Source organism: Acinonyx jubatus, chromosome B4, assembly GCF_027475565.1.
Source record: "Acinonyx jubatus isolate Ajub_Pintada_27869175 chromosome B4, VMU_Ajub_asm_v1.0, whole genome shotgun sequence".
Taxonomy (NCBI): Eukaryota; Metazoa; Chordata; class Mammalia; order Carnivora; family Felidae; genus Acinonyx; species Acinonyx jubatus.
The window spans coordinates 39,984,248-40,007,504 of NC_069387.1; the positions used below are offsets into that span (position 1 = coordinate 39,984,248).

General features: G+C 44.2%; 1 protein-coding gene across 1 annotated transcript in view; it reads right to left on the reverse strand.

Moving 5' to 3' along the window:
- The window catches only part of ANO2 (anoctamin 2), a 338,133-nt gene that overhangs the window by 142,589 nt on the left and 172,287 nt on the right, over positions 1–23,257 (reverse strand). The window contains exons 11-14 of the mRNA XM_027074096.2: positions 19,816–19,950; positions 13,330–13,490; positions 8,365–8,447; positions 2,029–2,139 (exon numbers count right to left, since the gene is read on the reverse strand). Of these exons, the coding sequence (XP_026929897.1) occupies positions 2,029–2,139; positions 8,365–8,447; positions 13,330–13,490; positions 19,816–19,950 (490 nt within the window). The remainder of the gene's footprint in view (positions 1–2,028; positions 2,140–8,364; positions 8,448–13,329; positions 13,491–19,815; positions 19,951–23,257) is intronic.

Below are 23,257 nucleotides of genomic sequence, written 5' to 3' on the forward strand. Positions count from 1 at the left end.
AGAAGGGACCTTTCCTAAATATCCCACACATGAGAGGGTCTCCAGAGCCATGTTATACAGTGGGTATTGACCTCAACTCTTCCAGTAGGCAAGAGCAGCATCCCTCCCATCAGACAGCAACACGTGCTCCTCCCTTCATCTCCCATCTTTGGCTAGACTTACAGCAGGAACAGAAGATTTACAGTATTAACAGAATGGAGGGAACAGAAGAAGGATGTTGACAATCACATTCCAAGCCATTTTCATCTCTCACTGCTCAATCAGGAAGGTCATTTTCTCCCCAGTGCCCAAAAGACATTAGATGCTTTGAGCTTTGCATTCTCAACAGTGTAATGGAAATAGATGTTGAATGCTAAAACATAAACATATGTATCATTCATAATGCATTCAGATGTTTTTCAATTATTCATGGTTCCTGAAAGTTATGTGACCTATCATGCATATATATCCAAGCAAAGTTTATATTAGAACCACAGTCTCAATGTACGCAATTCCAGCTCCTTGGCATTCCCGTCCATGGAATTAAAATTAAATGAGTCAGTGGTCAATAAAAGTTACATGTGATTTCCATAAAATTATCCATTGTATATTGCTCTAGGGTGGAGAAAGAAGGTTGCATGGAGTTGCTAAAGCTGAGAACACAGAATTCTTGCTTTCTGATGAGGGTGGTGGTGATGATTAGTCTGTCCTAAGAATGAATTCATTATTTCCCTGAATAATTGGTGGTCTTGGACTTACTTTTTGTCTAGGAAAAAAAAAAATAATAGAGAGCCATGCTCTTTCTCTTCTAAGTCCTGTTTTCTTTAAGAAAGAAAGAAAGAAAAGAGATAAAGAAAGAAAGAAAGAAAGAAAGAAAGAAAGAAAGAAAGAAAGAAGAAAAAAGCCAGTGTTCTGGCCTCAAAAACACCACATTCTTCTGTTTTGGTGCTTGAATAAATTTGCATGTTAACATGAATGGTTCCAACTTTAAGAATGTAAAATTAAATGAAATTTGAATTCAAAGCCAAGATGGAGAAAAGACACATGCAAAAACAACAGATTTCCAATCCTGTTGATTTTTTTCAGGAACCAGATTAGGAAAGACATAAACACACACACACACACACACACACACACACACACACACACACACAGATTCAAAGAAGGGTGGCACTCAGAGAAGACAGGCACTGCCAAAGAGGAGCCCCCCACACTGTACCCCCAGCTCACACACACTATGCGTATTTACAGATCACAGCACAGATTCTGAAGCTCTGTTTTAATGTCTGAATGCCACCGTAAAACTCAGAAATAGGACTCGGAAGACATGTTCACCATCACATTCGTACTTGTGAAAGCCCACCCAGATAAAATGAAATGTAAGGAACTTTATATGAGTAGCTCAAGTGAACACAGGCATGAATTTGCCTCGGCTGGCCCTAAGAGCCATGTCTTGCTTGGACTTCTTCACTGCACTCGAAGGGCAGTATTGCATGTAGTGGTTAGATGCACAGACCGTCAGAGATGTACAGAATCCCAGATCTACTCACCATTTACTGGCTGGGTGACTTCTGGCAACTGACTTAAGCTATGAACATAACTTTTGTCATTAGTTTTCATTTGCCTAATAAGAGTGCCAGCATCATAAATTTACCATGAAAATAAGATAATATAATGCACTTAGAATGGCATCTAGCCTAGAGCAAGCATTCGACAAGGGTTAACTGCCATTGTGCTAGTTAGTATGGTGGTAGTTATCATTATTAGGTATTTAGGTGATTCAGTCCTGCCCTGAAACTGTTTCTTTCTTCTCCAACCTACTCTCCCATTTTGGCCAGACACCACCATCCAGAAAGAGAGACAAATCAAGTCATGGCAAAAGCCTGCTCTGAGTGCAGGTCAACGGAATGTGTCATGAATCATCCCCTCCTGTCCCACTCCTGTCAACCTCTTCTCACAGCCCAGTCTCTGATGAAGGCATTCCAAATGAAATGACAAAGCACCTTCAGAAACGAAGAAGATGGCGAGCAACAAGCACCAGCAACTTACCTCATCTTCATCCTCAGCCATATTGGTGCCCAATTTCTGGACCACCGACTTGCCACTTGCCTTTAACATTTTCTCTCGAACTTTGGTTTCATACTCAGGCCGGGAGTGTTCCTAAAACCCAAGAGTCAAAGAGTAGTAGGTAAGCAGGCAGAAGAGCCCCTGGCCTGTGGGTGATAATCAGACACTACGAGCACAGTATAAAGTCAGGACTTAGGATCGAATGCTATTTGGATATGAACACCACACACGATCACAAGGAGTCTAGACCAGGAACACAATGTGGGGGAGAGGGAAGGAACACACAATAGTTGTTACCACACTGAAAACCAAACCTGGGCACGTTCCTGGGGATGGCGCCAGTGTTGAGAAAGGAGAGAGGAAACATTAACTGGACAGCTGATACAAACAGAAGCATCTGGTTGTCCTACTAACTATCCTCATACCTCAAACTTTAAGTTTCAATGAGCCAAATCCCAGCCAGAGAAACAGATGTGCCCCACGGCTGGGAGTTAGGGCAACAGCAAAACTTCCTGCTCCATTATTCTGCAAGCTAAAATGGTGACCAATAAACATCAAAGCTAAAGATGGCCACAGGGAATCTTAAAACTCACTTGCCTGAACCTGTTTCCTGTACAACCTAGGTGAGTAACTCATTGGCAAGTACACCAATGCTCAAGAGATATCACTGAGCCATTCAGCAATATAAACCTGAATAGTGAGTCACCAGGCAGGGGGAAGAGACTAACTAATCAAGAGGACTACGGTCAAACCAATGCAGATGCTGAAGCAGGAAGATGCAGGACTTACTTCAAAGAGAATTTAACAGTGTACACCTGGCCTCATTGGCAGGTCTTCCCTGCAGCGTCCAAGGATAAATATCTACAGGTGTGAGGACTTCATGTTCCCGCATCATTTATTGATAACTTGTAGGCAAGGGTTCAGGCACTGGCTCACAGTTGACCCAGAGTACACACATTTCTTTACCACTGCTCAGACGTCAGAGATTCCAAAAGCCAAACAAGCTAGGCTCCTGACCAGTCTTTGGCTTTCCCAGGACATTCATAACATTGGAGAGGAGAAACCATGCATGTGACTTATAAGCATAACCACTGCAACAGGGGGTGATGCTATTGAAGGGTTTTAAGGCACCCTGTCATTACCAATCTCCAAGGATGCATCAGCCCTGTCCCTTCCAGGACTTCTCTGTGGCAGCATGCCTGGGGGAATCTCCTTCCTCTTGAATAGCCTAGAGTTGCATAGTTTGTACCACAGATAGTTCTCAATTATGTATATTTCTTTTATTTTTTCCTAGCTGTTTTGCGTGTGAGAGTCTCCTAATATGAGGATCTGCTACCAAAACTGTCTTATTTTGTATTTTTCACAGTAATTAGCACCATGCAAAGCACCCAGGAATCTCTAAATGCTTGTGAAGCTCACTGATTTTGTCTCTCACCTTCATCCATTCTCTACCACATCATTTCCTAATGTGTGTGCCAAAAGAGTTTTAGCTAAAAAGGGATTTCAGGGTCTAAGAGATTGGAAAAGCCCATACAAGGTATCACCTGAGAGTCACAATGAGCATATTAGAAGCTCTGAAAAGTTTTACTGTGAAGACACTTGCTTGATTTTTTTAAAGCCACCATTTCTTACAAAAAATCCCTTTGCTCCAACAATTAACATCCTATAGGAATATTTTGAGAAATGGGTTTGAAATTGTCCTCCATGGCCTCTGAAATCTGGCCACTTTTTATCTATATTATTTCCATGGAAGATTTTTTATTTTTTTAATGTTTATTTCTGAGAGAGAGAGAGAGAGCAAGCATGGGAGGTAGAGGGGCAGAGAGAGAAGGAGACATAGAATCTGAAGCAGGCTCCAGGCTCTGAGCTGTCAGCACAGAGCCTGATGTGGGGCTTGAACTCATGGAGTACAAGATCATGATCTGAGCTGAAGTCAGATGCTAAACCGACTGAGCCACCCTCCATGGAAATCTGCCCTCCATGGAAGATTTTAATTAAAAAATCATAGCAATATCCTTTTGGTGAGTACCATAATGTGGATTCTAACCCCCCTCAAGCTAGAGTTGTTTCTACCTTTCATACCCTGAAAAGGGGCCGAGGAACTTTCCCTACTTGACTAGGAGGCTGCTCTCAACCTGCCTCTGACTTTCCAAAGACGTGCCACGCCATCAGGCATGTCTCCGCATTCCTCTAGTGGTGGCTATGGCTCACCTCACCCCACACTGGGCCCCCATTCAGAACCCCTCCTCTGTTTGGAACAAGCCGAGCATTCTTGGTGCATGAACAGGAGTCCAAGACTCTCAAAGCAGAGTTAGGCTGCTCTGCATTCTAGCTGAGGCAGGTCAGACAAGGATCTCTCTGTTGGTAGCCAAGAAGGTCAGGTGAGGTTACAGAATTCTTCAAAGGCAGAGGGCTGGACAACTGAGCTCATGGCCAGAGCAGAATCTAGTCCCTGTGAGGGTTGCTCCAATGCACCCAGCCATGGATAGGTCCTTCTTATTTCTGATGTTCCCCATACACGGCCTCTCTGGATTGGTGGTCTGATGCAAAATCATCACAAACATATAACTCCTCCCACCAAGACTCCGGGAAATATTTCCCAAGGCTACTTCCACCTGGTTGGTCTCCTCAGGAACTGGCTGAAGGATGGCACCAGGCCAACTCAGGACCAGCCTTCTCTGAGATGATCTAAAGAGGTAAATCCAGAGATATGTTCAACAAATGCCTTCATCAAGAGTTCCCAAGCTCCTACTGTGCTCTGAGCCTTTTTCCAAGCTCTGAGGTCACAATGGGTCCCTCCTCTCAAGGAGCTTATCTTCAAGTGGAGGAAGGTGACAGTAAGCGAACACACACAGAAGAAACCAGCAGATAGGGATAAGAACAACAGAAGAAATAAAATAGGATGGCTGCTTTAGAATGGGGATTCTGAGAAGGCCAGTCAGAGGAGGGTAATGTTTTGGTATGGAAAAGTCAAGAAAGGATAGGCCATGTAGAGACTGCAGCATTCTAGGCAGAGGTGACAGCCAGTGCAAAGACTAGAACGAGCGTGGGAAAGAATGAAGGTCTACATGGCTGGAAGGTCTGAGCAAGGAGGAGAATGACATGTGCTGAGGTCAGAAAAGGCAGGTAGAGGATTTTGCTTCCTATGTGATAGGAAACCAGCTGGGTCATCTAAAGCTTGATATGACAGATGAGGGATGGGAGAGAGATTGAGGGGAGGATATCTGTGTTCAGACAAGGCCACACTCTCTAAGAGGAACACCTGGGGTCTGACAGAAGCTAATGAGGCAAATGAGGCCCACTGAGCTGAAGATCATCCCACCTCACAGGGAAAGACTCTTGAGATCTTGCAGGCCTCCCTTCAACAAGAACAGAATCCAAAGTAAATCCCTTGAGGTGCCCTTGCTGGTTCCACAGGGAAGCCCCTCAGGCAGGGGACACACTGACCCAAGAAGTTGGCTCTTGAGTTTGGTTTTTCACGTCCTTCCCTGCCCTGAAAGAAAGCCTCCTTCCACTTCTCCCTGGTTTACAACCTAGACTTGAGGCATCCCACTTGTTTAACCCTTCCTGGGGTGGCCCACGTGGTGGGTTCCCCCCAGGTGGGAAGGACAGAGGGGAAATGAGCCTTTGTCCTGGTGAGTTAACCACTCTCGTCTCCCCTGAGGAGGTAAGTGTTTCCTAGTGAAGACCACGGGGAAGCATAACGTCTTAGGACTACAGACAGTTGACCATGGGAATATTCCTGATTCCTAGAGATACCATCTGGTTAAAATAGAAATAACTTCTAATCATGACCTCCAAGGGCCCCTGCCTCCCTCTCCCCAATGCCCAAGTCATACCCGCCATCCTCTTGCTCCTCGCCTGAATGCAGGTTAAACCTGCCCACGACACTTCAGATAAGGAATCTTGTAAAGTCATAAACACCTTCCTATCCTGCCCTCCATGACTTCCCATGACCTACAGGAGATGCACAGCAGCCATCAGTAACCGCCCCGACCTGAGTGCATGCCTATATTTGTTGCTTTGTCCACCACTACATCCCCAAACCTGTTCCCACAGCCAACTGCACCTTCCCATCATCTCACTGTTTCTGATCTATACCCCTAGCTTTCCAGATCAAGACTTCTGCCTGCTGTTTCCTCCTGTCGGTACCCTTTCTTCCCTTTGAAATTTTCTTCAATGGAATTTGACCCAGTCTTCAAAACTCTGATAAAAACAAAACAAATTTTTAAAAAGGCATTTCTTCTTCTGGCTACATTAGCCAGAAGGAATTTCTATCACATATTTACCATTGTGTTCTAAATATTAGAGACCAGACAGCACCCTAGTTGAATAGAACCCTTTGGAGATGCTCAGAGACCACCCGACATAATTCCATATTGCATATCAAAACTTGGTACATAGTTGGTGCTTACTGGGTATGTTCAGATTGAACTGAACTTAAAGTGTGTTTGATATCCTAGTTTGAAATATAAACACATTAAAGGAAAAGACAAGGTTGTCCTCCCTTCCTCTCAGCCATGCCTGGCCCTGGGCTTGCATACTCAGGGAACACCAACCATGCTGTAGAACCAACCTGCCTTGCAGTAACCTCACCCATCAGGAGTGACCAGAGCCCATGAGGACCACCTCATTGTGGTAAACCCAGTCTTGGCCAGACCACTCTCACCCTGCACATGAGTTCCTGAAATCATGTACCTCCCATGAAGTTACCACTGCTCGCTGGGTTCATCAGAAAACAGGAAACCTGGCTTCTAAAAGAAAATGGATCATATGGCCACCCCTGGCAGGGGCCTGTGACTGAGATTTTGAGGGAACTGAGTCACAACCAATGCCTTTCTCTGTGTGAATGTGTTTATACCTCCTAACAGAGACTTGCTGGCATCCTCAGCTCTACTTAGCCCACACACTTAGCTGGTCTCTGACCCCAGGCAGGCGTGGATGCCAGGATGTTTCTTCTTCTCTTCTTTGGAGACATGCTAGGCCCTTCATTAGGAGAGTGGGAGCCACCACTACCCCCACACCTGGCCATAATTCCCCGGTCTCTCTCTCTGCTGAAGCAACTGGAACCAACAGGATAAAGATGTCCCAATCAGGTCACACCCACAGTCCCACTTCTACAGCTCTTTTATTGGAAGCACTCATTTGGGCATTCTCCCCCAAGAAAGGCAACTGCCTTCATTATTCTCTGTTGCTTATCTTCCTTATTTGTATCCTCTCTGAAGGTAGAATCCACATGCACATTCCCTGATTTGCCATGGAACCCATGATGCCGTCAGTCCCTGGGCATATGTTCAACGCACAGGACTGGAATACAGTGAGCCCATGTACTCAGTGCATGGTAATGGAATGCCCACCTGCCCAATTATAGCATCAAGGAGAAGAAATGATGTCATGCTACAGACATAGGGACTCACAAAGATCCCAAGTGTAAGGCGAGGCACATCAATTACTATGGGAGAATACAGAAAAGGCCTGCTCTCCATGTAGCCGCCATAATGCTTGTGGCCAGCCTTTGCATGTGGGTACTCAGGCAAATGCAAGTGCCCCTTGATCTTTCTAGACACCTTTCCAGTACCTCATCAACAATGTCCACGATTTCAGGAGTGCCTACCCAATATTCACATTTACTGTTCAGTCACTGGTAGTGTGTGGAAACAGATAAGAACTGTGAGCAACCATGTACACACTACTCATTGCCAGTTTGCCAACATCAGGACTGTGGACCTGGTTCTCATAAGAGCCCAGGGGGACGGCTGATTTGTTTTCAGTCTTTTCAATATCATCTGTCCATAAAACTAGACTCCAGAAGAGCCTACCTTTTGCCCTTAGCTCATCCTCCAGTTTCACACATGCTGTACTGGCTTATAATAGTTCAGTGGTTCTTCTTCCATAGGCATCAAAGGCAATCAGCATCTGGCACCCACACCTCTCCCTTGACCCTCAGTAGGCTTACATATGCATGCTCTGGGCTACATGAGAGTGATTCCTACCCTTTGGCTTCATGCACACTAGCAGCCATGACATGAGAGGCAGAAATTAAATCTCAAAAGTTAAGTTAAATCCCAAAGCTACCATAAGGCTTTTCTCTTATACCACCTCTTTTTCCACCTGACTACCTATCAGGTCCAATGTTTTATAGCTCAAGAGAAGAGTGGAGATTTGAACTCTTGGCCTCAGTGCCTATCAACCACAGCTAAGACCATGGAGCCAATGGATTGATGTGGCAGCAAATGTTAAGTGGTCATCTCACTCAAGAAGATCTATTTCCAGGGTGAAACCAAGAAAGGACCCAGAGAAGTATGCAAGGAAACTCACTTCTTCCTCTTCTATCCCAGTCAGGTCCCAGAAGTAGCCCAGTCGCATCTGCAATCTCTTCCAGTTTTCAAGAAACATGGTCGCTTAAAAAGAGAGAAAAAGTTCTATTAATTTTAAAGGGAAGATTTTGAGTACACTTTAGGTTCCCCAATGGAGGTGAAGGATAAACATACTGATTTCAAATTTAGGGACTCTCTTTAAAGCACTTATTCCCTTCCTTCTACTTCTAGCTGGAACTGATCAAAACATTCCACATCCCTGACTGTTCACTCCATATATTTAAAGGGAGATACACATGCACACATGCTTGTGTGCGCCTTTCCCACTTCTAGATTATGAGGAGAGGGTAAACACAGACCTCAAGACATGAAGGAGGGAGGGAAGGATGAAGAAAATAAGACTGGAAGGGTCTGTAGTCTTTCTTGACAAGCCTCATCTTGCCTCCACACACATTCTTTCTTCCTGCACCTTCCTCAGCTGGCTCTCACTCTCCATCTTTCCTTCCGTCCCCAGCACTCCTTCCCTTCTCTGGGCCCCACTCATCCCAACCTGAGGTCATGTAACAGTCTCCTAACTGACCCCAGTCTCAGCCTTCTGAGCCACCCTGCATGTGGCTCATGGAGCAATCTCCCCTAAGTGACGTTCACCCATTCCTCGTTCACCCATTCCTCCATTTGTTCGGCAAGTAGCTGCTGTGCACCTCCCACACCTGCATGCCGGTTGGTCTGCCTGCTCCAGCCGCAGCCCCTTAAAGGGATAGCCCAACACGCCCCAGGGAGAACCAACACCCATGGGCTCGTGATACCAGGACTGAACACCTAACACCTGCTGATGGAGCAAGCCGGTTCTCTCTTTTGATAACTGAAACTAAGAGACACGAAGAGAAGCAGACATGGGACGAGCCATGCAGCACCTGAACAGAGGAAGGGCCATGGTTTCCGGTAGCTCCTCCAGCTCCAGTTCCCCAGACACCTGGCTGTCTGTCATTACCTGCATCCATGAGCTTGCTTCTTGCTTTCTTACAACAAATCTCTTGTTATCTGAGCAAGCTTGAACCAATTTCCAATCTTGCAAAAAGAACCAGGCCTGACTAAGGTCATCTGTAACATATACAACACTGTTCTAGACATCATGAGGGAGATCAAGGGAAACCAACGTGGATTTGCTCTCAAACTGTTTATAGTCTATGGGGAGAGACTGTCAATAACTAAAATACAAGGCATGGAGTGAGCAGGGCCTAAAGAACAGCACAGATAAGAGCTGTGGACATGCAGCAGAGGGAGCCCTAGCTGCCAGAGAAACCACCTGAGTGGAGTCAAAAACAATGGCATTTGGGCTGTGAAGAAGGGGTGGGAAGAGGGCAGATGCCCACTCTCCCCCATCTAAACTTTCAATGGCTCCTTATTGCCTAGTTCTTCTCTCTGGATGGGGGGATCCTGTATATGCGGCCCAACCCATCTGTCTGAATCCATTCCCTCGGTTTGTCAACACACAACCTCATACTTGCACTGCTGCTAAGGTCACCTCCTTGTTGCCCTCCTCGTCCCCAACTCATGCACACTGTCCCGCTCTCCTATGGTGCCCTCCACTGTCTACCCTCATCCTCTGCTGAACCACTCAAGCCCCACCTCGTCCATAGGATCAGGCTTGGGACACCCTCTCCTCCACACTCCTAATTGTCCTTTAGGTCTGGTGCCCTGGACAAAAAGGAAAGTGACACTCCCTGAGGCCACCCCCTCACCTGGACACCAAGCATGGGAAGAGCCTGGGCGCCTGTTGCTGCACCATGCAGAGCAGTGCAGTAACAGGGCCATAAATTTCCTCAGCTTTTAGCTGCCTGTCTACCAAGGGCACAGCACAGAACTAAGCAGAACACCTACAGACCAGCTGAATGTGCAGTTGCTAAAGGCTATGTTTGTTTTACTTGGCACCTACATTACAGTGCATGGGTTCATGCAGTTTCTCCTGTGGATTTGAGGCTTCTTCATGTCAGTGCATCGTGACCTCCCAACCCTGGCATTGGCCTGGGGATGCCCTGAGAACAAGGTGGAGAGGAGGGCGTCCCTCCTTTTCCTACGCTCTTCTCAGCGCCTGAGGAGGGCTCTGCATACAGTGGGACTCAGAGTGCTTCCTGACTGCCATCTCTATGAAGCAGACAAGTCTGACCATGTGAACAGAGGAGAGGGGCAAAGAAGTCACCGCAGAGGAGCCATGAGGACGAGGGAGGACTGTTATAACGACGAAGAGCGGCTCACAGCTCCTGGTGTGTATTACACGCCAGGGACTATGTTAAGTGCTCCACACATATCTCATTCACTTCTCACGGGAACACTACAGGGTAAGTATCCCTTCACCCACCTCACAGATGAGCATAATGAGGCCTAAAGGTTAAGAGCCTTGCTCCAGGTATACAGCACCTTAGTTAAGAGTGCCGACTTTGGTGGGGCACCTGGATGGCTCAGTCGGTTGAGCATCAGTGAGTTCAAGCCCCCCATCGGACTCCCTGCTGTCACTCACCAACCCCCCCCCCCGCCCCCCCCCCAAGCCTGCTTTGGATCCTCTGTCTCTTCCTCTCTCTGCCCCTCCCCTGGCTGTGCTCGCTTTCTCAAAAATAAATAAAACTTAAGAACAAAACAAAACAGAGTGCTGACTTTTGTGACCAGGAGCCAGATCCACACTGTCTGGCCATGGACCCTCAGCTGGTAAGGGGCAGAACTGAGACACACACATCTAGGACTGCCTGGCTCCTAAGACAGTGTCTTTAACTTCTATTCAGAACAGAGTCCAGAAACCCTGTCCCATTACTTCCCTTTTCAATAGAGCTTCACTCACTTTCCAAAGTTCCCTGGAGTCTGAAGCCGGACGACAGAGGAACCAGGAGCTGGGCCTGAAGACTCCCACAGACCCAGACCCTGCCAGACTAGCACCTTCCACACAGCCCTGGCTCAGCAGCCCCCACTCCTGCTCCACTGACAGAGAATCTCTCTGCAAAGTGCCACTTCTCCCCAGCCTTCCTCCTGGCAGGTTGGACCCCAGCCCAGGTCCACCCAGCACAGCATCACTGATCATAATAATCATGGTAATGAGAGGCAGTACTATTATTTTTAATTGTAATTTGCAGGCAATTGTGCCCAGCGGCTCTTGGCTGCCGCAACCAAATACACAATCACATAAAACACAGCAAGGCTGTTAAAAAACACAACCGAACCCCACGCTATGCCAGGAAGCTCTGACGCATCCCACCCTTCCTGCTTTCCCCGCACGGCCACAGGAGGGGGAGGGAGAGGAGCGGGGGTGGGGGCAGTAAATTATGGCAGATCCCGGGGGGTGGGGGGTTGAGAGGCATCTGTTAATTACAGCTATTGAGGAAAGAGGAGAGGTAGTTGTTGGGGCTTGAGAGTGGGAAAGTACAATTGAAAACCAAGTTTGTCTATGACAAGGGATTACGAATCCTAGGAAAAGTCTGTAAGGGATCATGGGTCTGGCGTTATTAAGCTTTAGCTATTCAGTCATGGGCATCTCTTAAGACAAATTGGTGGGAATTAGGACTGTAATATATCAAAAACTAAATATGTGTTCCAGGTTCCAAATGAGTTCCAGTAAATTTGGGGGTAGTTATGAGATGCCATGCTTGACAAGGAGCCACAGAGCTGCAGCCCAAGATGCCCCAGGCAACAAGCTTCAGCTTCAGCCAGTTCTACTGAACCCCTCCTGTGAACCATTCCAGGGCCAAATGGTACTAAGTGCCACTTCCTCCTACTCCCTGTCCCTACTTCTGTGGGCTGACTACTGCCCATGTGCTCCTGGGTACCGGCTATTCCACCTGATAACAGAAAATAGAGTGTCCCCTGGAAATGTTTCTTGGTGACCTAGTAATATGGCGGTCTTTCCAGTCTGGTTCTATCTCCACCCAAGTAGAGGTCCCTACAGGGAACAGAGAACGCTTGTGTTAGGTACTCCCAACACTACTGACAACAGACCTCTCCCTGTCCCCTCTTCACACTTTCGGGAATGTGTGACTCATGGTCCCATCCTGGCATGTCCTTCAGGCGCCATGGAGTCAGTGATAATCAAGTATCCTCTGCAGAAGGATCATGGCCCTGCTGCTCTGCGATCCAATGGGGAAGCTAAGGGCTTGTGTATCCAACAATGAGGAGAAAGTAAAAGTCAGGAAGCTACTCAAGATGGACTGAAATGTGTTGACTCTCTGTTCCTTGTATGATACACGTGGGTGTGTCTTCTTGGAAATGTCCAGTTACCACAGGGTTATTATTCCAGGTTATTCCATTGCAGTTTGTGAAGAGAAGTGTGTGTGTGTGTGTGTGTGTGTGTGTGTGTGTGTGTGGTCAGATGGCTATGGCCCAGAGAAAGTTTATTACCCTAATACTCTGGGGGTAAGGGAGGAGAAGGAAAATGATGAAACTGTCTGTTCTTTACAAATCCCTTTGGTGGAAATACTGACAATACTTCTCGGGCATTAAGTAAAATCTCTAACATCTACACTCATGGTATCCTGGAAATTGCACTGAACCTGGAGTCAGGAGACCAGGTTTAGGCCCATCTTGACCACCAGCTACCTTGGTGACCATGGCAGTCACCCCACCACTCTGAGTGTTATACTGAATATCTATGACTTTACATATCTTAGTAGATAAACCTGGAGCACCTTACAGGTGTGCTAGGGGTTTTCAAACATGCATTGGTTCAAATTCTGAATAGATCATATGTGAGATTAAAACAAGATTAACATCCTATATGCTTTTAAAATATATATAAAGCCGTGGAGGGTACTCCTAGGTCTATTCACATGTATAAGAGAGAAAGCTACTGTCCCTAAAATACTTATTGAGGTATAAGTATTAAATACTAAAGGACATAAATCAAAGGGTACAGGCTTCAGAGCATGGTCACTGTAACCACTTAAAGATATCACCAATATAAGCAAGGCTCATGGTGACCACTTACCCCACAGAGCCATGAAGATGGAGAAGAAGACGGTGGCAGGGTTGTCAAACAGGTGGCTCGCCTTTGCTGTACCACAGGCTGAGCTGAGGTTCCAGTAATCACAGGACTTGTCACACAGGGGACACATGGTGAAGGCATTCTGCTGGTCACACATCTCTTTGCTGCAGTTGAGAGAGGCTGCTGGGTCAAGTGGAAGTCAAGGAGGACCCACCCCAATCAAATCACCCTGAAAACATCTCCCACTTCCAAATCCATGGCTAAGCTTATCAACTCCATAGGTGAGGTGTGTTAGAGATGCTGGAATTGGATTCTTTGCCATGAGAGTTTTACTTCTGCATTTTGTCAAAGAAACGGATGGGCCACTTCTGAGGTGTGGATCCTCCTGTCACTAGGAGTGTCCTAATTAGTGAGCATCTGTCAGAGATGTTGTACACTGAGTGATGCCTTATAAAGTCCCCTCAAAATGTGCTGCATCTATGAGGTTGGTGGGGAGCACCGATGACTCTGAATCCATCACCTGCCTGAAGTCCGATTCCACCACCATCATATCAAGCCCAGGTTGTCTTCTTAAACCCTGATGGCTGCCCCAAACAGGTGTGGGACTGGTCATGGGAAGAAGCAAACCAAGAGTCTGGCTGGATCAACACAAGCTCTTACTTCTTTCTAAAGAAGAAGCCACGGAAAGAAGAATGGAGTCAGAGCTGGGTTGGAAGTCTCTTTCTAAGTGCATCAGCTGCACGCCCATTTGTAGAATGGGGATTAATACCCTCAGCATAATAAGAATGATCAAAACTGTGAAATGGGGTATGCCTCAGTCAGTTAAGCATCCAACTCTTGATGTCGGCTCTGTTCATGATCTCGTGGTTCGTGAGTTCAAGCCCCACATCAGGCTCTGCACTGTGTCAGCATGGAGCCTGCTTGGGATTCTTTCTCCCTTTCTCTCTGCCCCTGCCCCACTTGTTCTCTCTCACCCTCTCTCTCTTTCTCTCTCTCTCTCTCTTAAAATAAATAAACTTAAAAAATTATTTTTAAAAAAAAACATGAAATGGGATTAGGGAGAATGCAAGAATAAGGTAAATTCTTCCAAAGTCTAGATTCTATGATACTTGTAGAGAGAAACACGAGTCAAATAACCATTGGTTATATTCTAAGCTATCCATTCTATTTAATGGACTAATGAATATAGTTGAAATTCCATTCACTCTTTAGGTGATTAGCTAGATCCAATAAATTCAGGCTCATATGAATGCTTGCAAATAAGAACCAAAGAACTACCAGCCCTAATGGCTTCCCCAGTGTCCTTCCACACTACATATTGGTAGGAAAATGAATGAACTCATCACTCTGGTGTGTAATATTTCCCCAGGGGGAATGGGTAGATGGTTAAACTCATTGTTTGGGGGAAAAGGGTGGAGAACTCGAGATTTCATGAAAATGAAGCATTGGCTGTTCTCAGAGAGCAGCTGGAGACACAGTCTTAGCGAGGTAGGAGGTACTACACTAAAAACCACAGCTGTGTTTCCTCTGGAAAGAGGCAGCAGAGGGCACTATAGAGTATGGCTGACAAGAGGGAGGCCATTGCCACAGTGAGCTGGCTGGTATCCTGTGTGCTAAATCAAGTGCTTAGACGAAACCTGGAAGTCAGGGGATGCCTGGATCCAGCTCCCTTCCGTGAAGAAGTTGAAGGATTTCCCTGAGGGCTGTCACAGTCTGTCAAGTCCCAGCTTTCAGGCTTGTTTTTAATGAGCCATTAAGCCCACAACAAGGAAAGGCCTTCTGTGTGAGAGAATGGAAACTCTAAGTCTCTGAATAAATCCTCATTCCTCCATTGACTCGCTGTGAAGCTGTCCATTGGCAAGTGTCAATAGGAGTGAGTCACTCACATAGACAATATTAAATAATATCTTAATAGTAAGTTTAGCCATGCAGGTTTTACTTGGGCACATTCTCTTTTTTTTTTAAGTTTTCTTTTTTTGTAATGTTTGTTTACTTTTGAGAGAGAGACAGAGACAGAGTGCGAGCAGGGGAAGGGCAGAGAGAAGAGACACAGAATCCGAAGCAGGCTCCAGGCTCTGAGCTGTCAGCACAGAGCCCGACATGAGGCTCAAACTCACAAGCCATGAGATCATGACCTGAGCCGAAGTCAGACACTTAACCGACTGAGTCACCCAGATACCCCACACTTGGGTAAATTCTTATTGGTAACTGGAGAGCAAGGTTTATTCTAAGTCTTCTGGGTCAGACAAGTGTCCACTGTATCACTGAGGAGTTGTTATTTTCAGAGATGAGACTACCCTCTTAGAAAACAGATTCACACAGAAAACTGTTAGTCTGTATAAATTAAAGAGCTGTGCTTTTAAGCCATGTTTGAGAACATATAAGTTCCTCAGTGCTGTCCTTAAGTATGTGTGTCAGGGACATCACTTTGTTGTTTGGGATTTTTTTTTTTTTTTTTTTTTACACATAGACTTGGGGGAGGGATAATCCTAGTCAACCCAATTCTAACCAAACCCGGTCAATGCTTTTAAAAAAAAAGGTCAGGAATGAACACAGTGTCAGCAACTAGCTTGGTGCAAAGCACTTTGAAACTTAAGTGCTGTGTCACCAATCATTTGTACAAAATGGCAGCCATTGTAACATGGAGACTTCTCAAATCATTTAAATTTGAAGTCAGAATGCTTTATAGGTATTGGGTTGTTTTGTTTGTCTGTTGGATGCAAGCAATTTGAACAGAATTCTAGAGAAATTCTGCCTTAGGAGGATATTAAAATGACTTCGTATTCTCTGAGAGAGGCCGTCTCTCTAGACAAACTGAAAAGACAACTAGAAAGATGAGGGAAGCTCGCTAGAACTGAAATCACATCTGGGTTATTCACCAGCTGCATAATCCACAGATTTCTTGTTAGATGCAAATGTGGCTATAACTCATATTTCTTCAATCTATCATTTTCTCTAGAAAGCATAAAAGGGCTGATAAATGGTCTGGCAATCAGCTGAACCAGGACCCCAAGGTGAGTGGTGTTCTTAATCAGTAGTAACTCATTGCTCACAGATTAGGTGATACAGGGCTGTGCTAGCATGAAGGGAAGAGGTGCAATACGGCATTTATTCAAGAAATTCAGACACAACATTGCTATTAAGGACTCAGACCTAAAGTAACCATTTTTTTTCAACATGGTTTAGATCAATCAGATTTTTTTTTTTAAATGTCCCAGTCTTTCCTACGCATGTAAGCAAATGCCTAATAAATGGAATCAATCCCTTGGTTAGTAAAGTACTATAGACAAGCCATGTACATATGGAACCATTTATTACTCATAAGTGATATTTGTATCTCACATATCAAAGTTGTGGGTGATAAAAGGTACCATTCAAAGTTCCACATAATGTAAATTTTCTGCTTTTGATATTATACTATAGTTACATGAGACACAACCAGTGGGGGGAACAGGATGAAGGATACAGTGGGTCCTTTGTACTATCTTCCTATTAATCTATAATGTTTTCAAAATAAAACATTTTTTAAATGATACATAGATAATAAATTCCAGGCTTAATGTCAAAATACTCTAAAGTAATCCCAGGAATTACTTCTGCAAGTTTTTAATCATGCTTAGGAGTAGCTGACAGACACAGATCCCAGAAGAGTATGAATTTGTTTAGATTCAGTATTGGGACTTAAAGACTATCCTTTTGTTGATCGAGAGTGGTATTTCATGAGTTTTCATCAAGCCCAAAGAGCTTGGATTTCTGATGGATACACAATTATGATTAAAGAGCAGTTCTTTTAAAAAATTCTTCATAATTTATCATTTACATCTTCCTTATTTATCACACTCCACCTTAAGTATGCAAAACCAATAACCAAAATTTCAATTTTATAACAGTCAATTTCAAACTTTTGGACTGTGACCTACAGTTTAAAAAAAAAATCTTTTAATCAGATTCCAGTATACAAATACATACTCTCTCCCCTATAAACATACTAAGATAACTAAATAAAATCTCATAAAACAATACCTATACTTTCTTCTTATGATGAATACTAATATTATATTTCACTCTACTCTATCCTGTCTTTTTCTGGTTCACTTAAAACATAGCCATTCAACTGATTCTTTAATCCACTAGTGGGTTGTTATACATAGTTTCTGAAACATTACACACTCTTACAGGTAATAAGATACACCTGCAGTGATAACAATGCTCTTTTACATGACTATATACCTGCATATATACAAGCACATGTGTATAGATATATATTTTTCAGCATGTGTAGACCATGATAATTTCCAGCTAAAATGGTCACTGTCTCATGTATTCCCAGATGGGCAACCAGGGCAAAGGTTCTAAAACCCAACATTAACCAGGACACTGATGCCCACCCCCCTTCTCCTACACTGGCATCGGCTCTCTATGCACAGTATGGAGTTTTCCAGTTTGGATCAATCTGAGGCCCAGCTCTCTAGGGATCAAACTCAGTAAAGGGAAACATGGGAGCCATGTTTCCTGAGAAAGCACCAGGCAAGGCCAGCTGAAGTTACTTGGCTACCAAGGAAGATATAAGCCCTCTGGGGGACTTCACATCTTAGCAGAAAAAGCAAAGATGGGAGCAGGAGGCAGCAGAGGTCAAACTGCAACCCTGACAATTATTAGTTGTTGAAGTTGGACAAGTTAGGTGACCATACTTAGCATCAGATGAAAATAATAACAGTTTACAACCATTGATCTCTACAGGATCAAAAAAACTAATACATGAAAACCACCCAGCACCATGCCTGGCACAAGGTAGGCATCTAGTAAGTATCCATTCTCCCCTTGTGCTCCATGGCCTGAAGAAAGCAGAACCTCTGCTATGTATCTCGTGTGACAAAGGTCCCAGAACTCCCAGTCAAGAACGCCAGACAGTTGGTCCTGGAGTTTTACACACAAAAATATCCAAACCCTTGTCTCTTATCTCAAGGTATTTTGCTTTATTCTAACCACGGGCAATGCCTATTCCAGCTTCTCTAGTTTACAAGACCATTCCTATAGACAGACATGGTGGAAAGAAGAGCTACCTGGTTCCTGCCATTGGTGAAACCTTTTCCTCAAAGCAGCACAGCTCTTGGCCCTTCCTCCAGAATAGCCACTACTTCCTCCAACTACAGTAGACACCCACAGTCTGCCCAGTGTCCTCATCCACCTGGCTACTGAGGGAACATCCTGCTGGTACAGCGTGATCCCGGCCCACAGCCACGATTGCTGGCCCCGGGCCCTCCGCCTAACCCAAAGTGAGCCAACAGGCCTTTTTCATTCAGGACCAATCAAGTAGAAAGCTCTAAGTTGTAACACCCATGAGCTATTAGAAGGACTGTTTACATCCAATGGAGAAAATCTGTAGTGAAACAAATATGAGAAAGAACCAGAGACAGGAGATAAACAGGAGTCCCTATTTCCATTGTCTCTTAGGCTAGCCACATGCCTGCCACTAGGCTCCCCCGACACACCCCAGAACCCTTATGATAAATTCGTTTTGTTGTTGTTGTGGGGTTTTTTGCTTCAGCTACTTCATGTTGCACGTCTATCACTTGCAACTGAAAAAGTATTAAAATACACTAACCCACTAACTATGCTTCGCTTTTCAAGGACAGTGCTGCAGATGGCAAGAGATTTAAATTTGAAATATAAGTGTCTCTCGTGTCGCTTGTACTTTATTTCCACAGACGTTGACCCTTTCAACAACTATTTATTAATATTCTACTATGTGCCAAACATTGTTTCCTTGAATCCTCACAACAACATCACGAGGTACGAGTTATTACCACCATTTACAGCCAAGGGAAGGAAGACTCAGGGAGTGAACTACCCAGTCCTACAGCTAATACGTAATGCTGTCCATCCTAAAGGATGCTATTTTTAAGTGCTTATATTCTTTGTAGTCTCTCTTTTCACCAGAAGGACCAGCCTTTATTCTATCTTTGGCTTTCCAAGAGCCTCACCATGGGGCCTATCACCTGCAGTTTCCAACTTCCTGAACCAGAGGCTGAGCCCTCCTTTCCAGAACTGCCTGCTTCCATGGTCAGCCTCACAGTGTTTGACCATATAAACATGCAATCGCCACCCAACACCGCTCAACATCTCCTGACTTGGGTCTTTATAGAAAACCAGAGAAAAGAGTAAGTCATGAAGTTGAGGGGGAAACGCATTTCTCAGGCATGATGTTTTTTCATCAGGTATAATTCATCTGCCCATATCAGACTTAGGCCCTGGAGAAGAGCTTAAGTAGGAGAGAAAGGGAGCCACCCCAGCACAGCTCTGAAGCCATTCCCAGACTCTGTAGTTCCCAGATCTGTCTCTGGAGGGAAGTTGCATGTGCGGTAAGGGGAGGAGAGAATAGAGGGTAAGGACTTTGGAAAGAAGCGTGTGAAATGTACTCGCAACTGGGATGAATCGCCAAACTACTGCCATGTGGGAACTGAGCCCTCTTCTTTAAAACCGTCTCACCTGGGAATATCTTCTTCGATTGTTGCACATCCATAAAGAAACACGATCACCCCGATTACAGAAGATGGGATGAGGAATGATGTATATAATCCCAGCCAGGCAAAATACAGTCCAATTTTTTCTCCAAAATACTTTCTGTAAAAGAAAGAAAATCGCAACACATAGTAAGAACACCATATACATTCCACATTTCTGTTTGTTCTAAACCTGACAATGGGTTGGCATAAAGGAAAGAGATGGAAGTTAGATAGCGAAACAGGGACCTCGGCACAAAGATCAACGGGTCTCTTCTGATATGAATTACGTTCCCTTGGAATCACACACACACACACACACACACACACACACACACACACACACACACCTGCCCTGGCTATTCCTGTGCCATAGCTGCAGGAAGGAATCCAGCCCTAACAGCAAGCTGAGAATATGCCGTAAGTTTTGGCATCTTTACCAGACAAACATGAAGGACACATCATCATCTCATAAGTACTACAACCCACAAAAAACCACACCTTTTCAGAACTTGCTTATATGAACAAAACACACAAAGTATATAGTTGGGCATGTATACTTGTGTACACAAACCATAAAACCCATAGAAAAGGACTAGATGCATTTTGGTAAAATATTAGCAGTGGTTTCTTTAGCTGACAGGATGATGGGTGGCTTTTTATTTATTTTTCATCATTCTGCATTTAAAAAAAATTTTTTTTAACATTTATTCATTTTTTGAGAGACAGAGCATGAGTGGGGGAGGGGCAGAGAGAGACAGGGCGACACAGAATCCGAAGCAGGCTCCAGGCTCCGAGCTGTCAGCACAGAGCCCAATGTGGGGCTCGAACCCACAAACTGTGAGATCATGACCTGAGCAGAAGTCTGACGCTTAACCGACTGAGCCACCCAGGCACCCCTTATCATTCTGCATTTTTAAACTACTTTGTTAATGAATTATTTTCATTAAAAAAATCCTTTTAAGGAGAAAATTAACCAGCCATTATCTTTTTGATCCCCATTCAGGAATGTAGTAAATTATCACACCAAGTCTCTAAAAAGGGATTTTTTTTCCTTTAAACAAATATTGGTTATGGATACCTGATGAGAAAACTACAAGTAGATTTTACTTCTTGAGAGCCTCTGACATAAAACTCAGGAGGGACAAGGGAGGGCAGCCCAGTCTTTGATGTGAGAACGAAAGAACAACAACAGAGAACAGAATCTATTTCTCTACTACCAGAGGTGCTGACTGCGAGGAAATGGGGCTTCCACCCTAACAGCAAGAGAAATCTGGATAATCTGTGACATCAAACTTCCCTTGAAGTTTCCATCAGGGAGTGGAAGCTGCAAGGTAATCGGGGAACTGAATTGAAAAAACAAAAGCAAAAACAACAACGACAAGCCCCTCCCAGGAAAGATGGGACATGTGAACACTTTCAGATTTGGCAGAGCATGGGAAGAAAAGGCAGACACCATAAAAGTGGGCACAAAGAAATAGATAAAATTTTTTAAACCTTAAAGGTTGAGTATAGGTTAGCATGACATGTTAGAAAAAATGGCAGCTCTAGACACAAGAGGGCTTTGCACTCACTCATAAGATCCTAGCCAAGGACCACCACTCGGTACTCAGGACGACGGTAATGGGCAAGGTTAGAAACTGGAAAGGGCCTCCTTAGTTGCAGAGAGGCATGAAAGCACACCATCTCCCAGGACCATCTCTTATTCAAATCACTGAGTGACAAGGATCAGCAGTCTGCAGTGAGGGAGGGGCAGGAGAGAGACCCCTCTGCGGCAAAGGACTGCTGACAGCTGACGGTGGAAAGGGGACAATGAGGACAAACTGTCAGCACTTCCAGGGCCCACGTGAAGCACATGGTAATAGCATCCCACTGCTGAAGGAATGTGAAGCCTGTCGTATGCTGCAGATGACTCTCACAACAACAAAATCCAAGCCATGCCCAACCTCTGACTAGGTTGACTCTGCTCCCCTCATGACAGAAGAGGTATAAGCCCATTTCAGTTTTTCTTATTTCTTTTAGGTTTATTTATTTTTTTGAGAGAGAAATAGACAGAGAGCACGCAAGAGCACACAGGCAGGGGAAGAGCAGAGAGAGTGAAGGAGAGTCCCAAGCAAGTCTCCATGCTGTCACCACAGAGTCCGACATGGGGCTAGATCTCACAAACCATGAGATCATGACCTGAACTGGAATCAGGAGTCAGCTGTTTAACCGACTGATCAACCCAGGTGCCCCAAGTCCATTTCTAGGTGTAAATACCACTTACCTCAGTTTCTATGTCCTTTCATACACAATGTTCAGAAAATTCAATAAAAAAAAAAAATCCTGAGTTACATTAAAAATTAAACACTCACTGTCAAGAAATTAGGAAATCAACAAAACCAAAGTTGCTCTAGATGCCAGAATTATTAGGGACTTCAAAGTAATTATAATTCATTTTTTAAGGAAGAATCTAATGCAAAAGATAGGCAACATGCATGAGAAAATTGGGAACTCCCATAGAGAGATGAAAATACAAAAATGCAAAATGGAATTGCTAGAGGAAAAAAAAAGCAATAATGGATATCAGATAGGAGAAACATCTTTATTAGAGTGCCTTAGCAGGAGACTAAACACAGCTTAGGAAAAAATGAATAATTCTGAATATAAGTCAACAAATATTATCCAAACTAAGACACAAAGAGAAAGAAAAGAGGAAAATTATAGCAATCAAGAGCCATAGGATAATATCCTAGGGTCTATCATATGTAACTGAAGTCCCAGAAAGATAAAGAGAAAGAGACAGAAGAAACACTTGAATGGATTATGGCTAAAAAATTTTCCAAAATTAATCGAAAACAATAAAACACAGATCCAAGAACTCCAGAGAACCCCAAGCAGAATAAATATAAAAACAAAAACAGAAACCCACATAGCTAGACAATATCATAATCAAACTTCTGAAAAACAAAGATAGAAAATCTTTAATTAAGCTGGGGTGAGGGTGAGGGTGAGGTGGGGAGGGTATTATATGCAAAGGAACAAAGATAAGATTTATAGTCAATTTCTTGGCAGAAACTATGCAAGCCAGAAGAATAGAGTGTCAACCTTAAAATACGGAAATTAAAACAAAAAGCAGTCAAAGCAGAATACAGAATATTATGTGACATAGTGCTTCCATGGGGGATAAAACTAGTTCTTTGGAAGCCAAAACTATCTTAGGTAGCTTTCAGGTGGTTTTTAGGTCTCCAAAGGGCCACAGTACATAAACAGATACATAGTATATACATGGTATTAAAATTTCATGTAGCAATAATGGAATAAAGGCAGAGAAACACTGATATCAAGCAAAAATAGTGATAATGTCTTATGGAGTTTATAACGTATGTAGGAATAGGAAAATAATAGCACAAAAGACAGGAGAGAAGAAACCAAGATATACTGTTGGA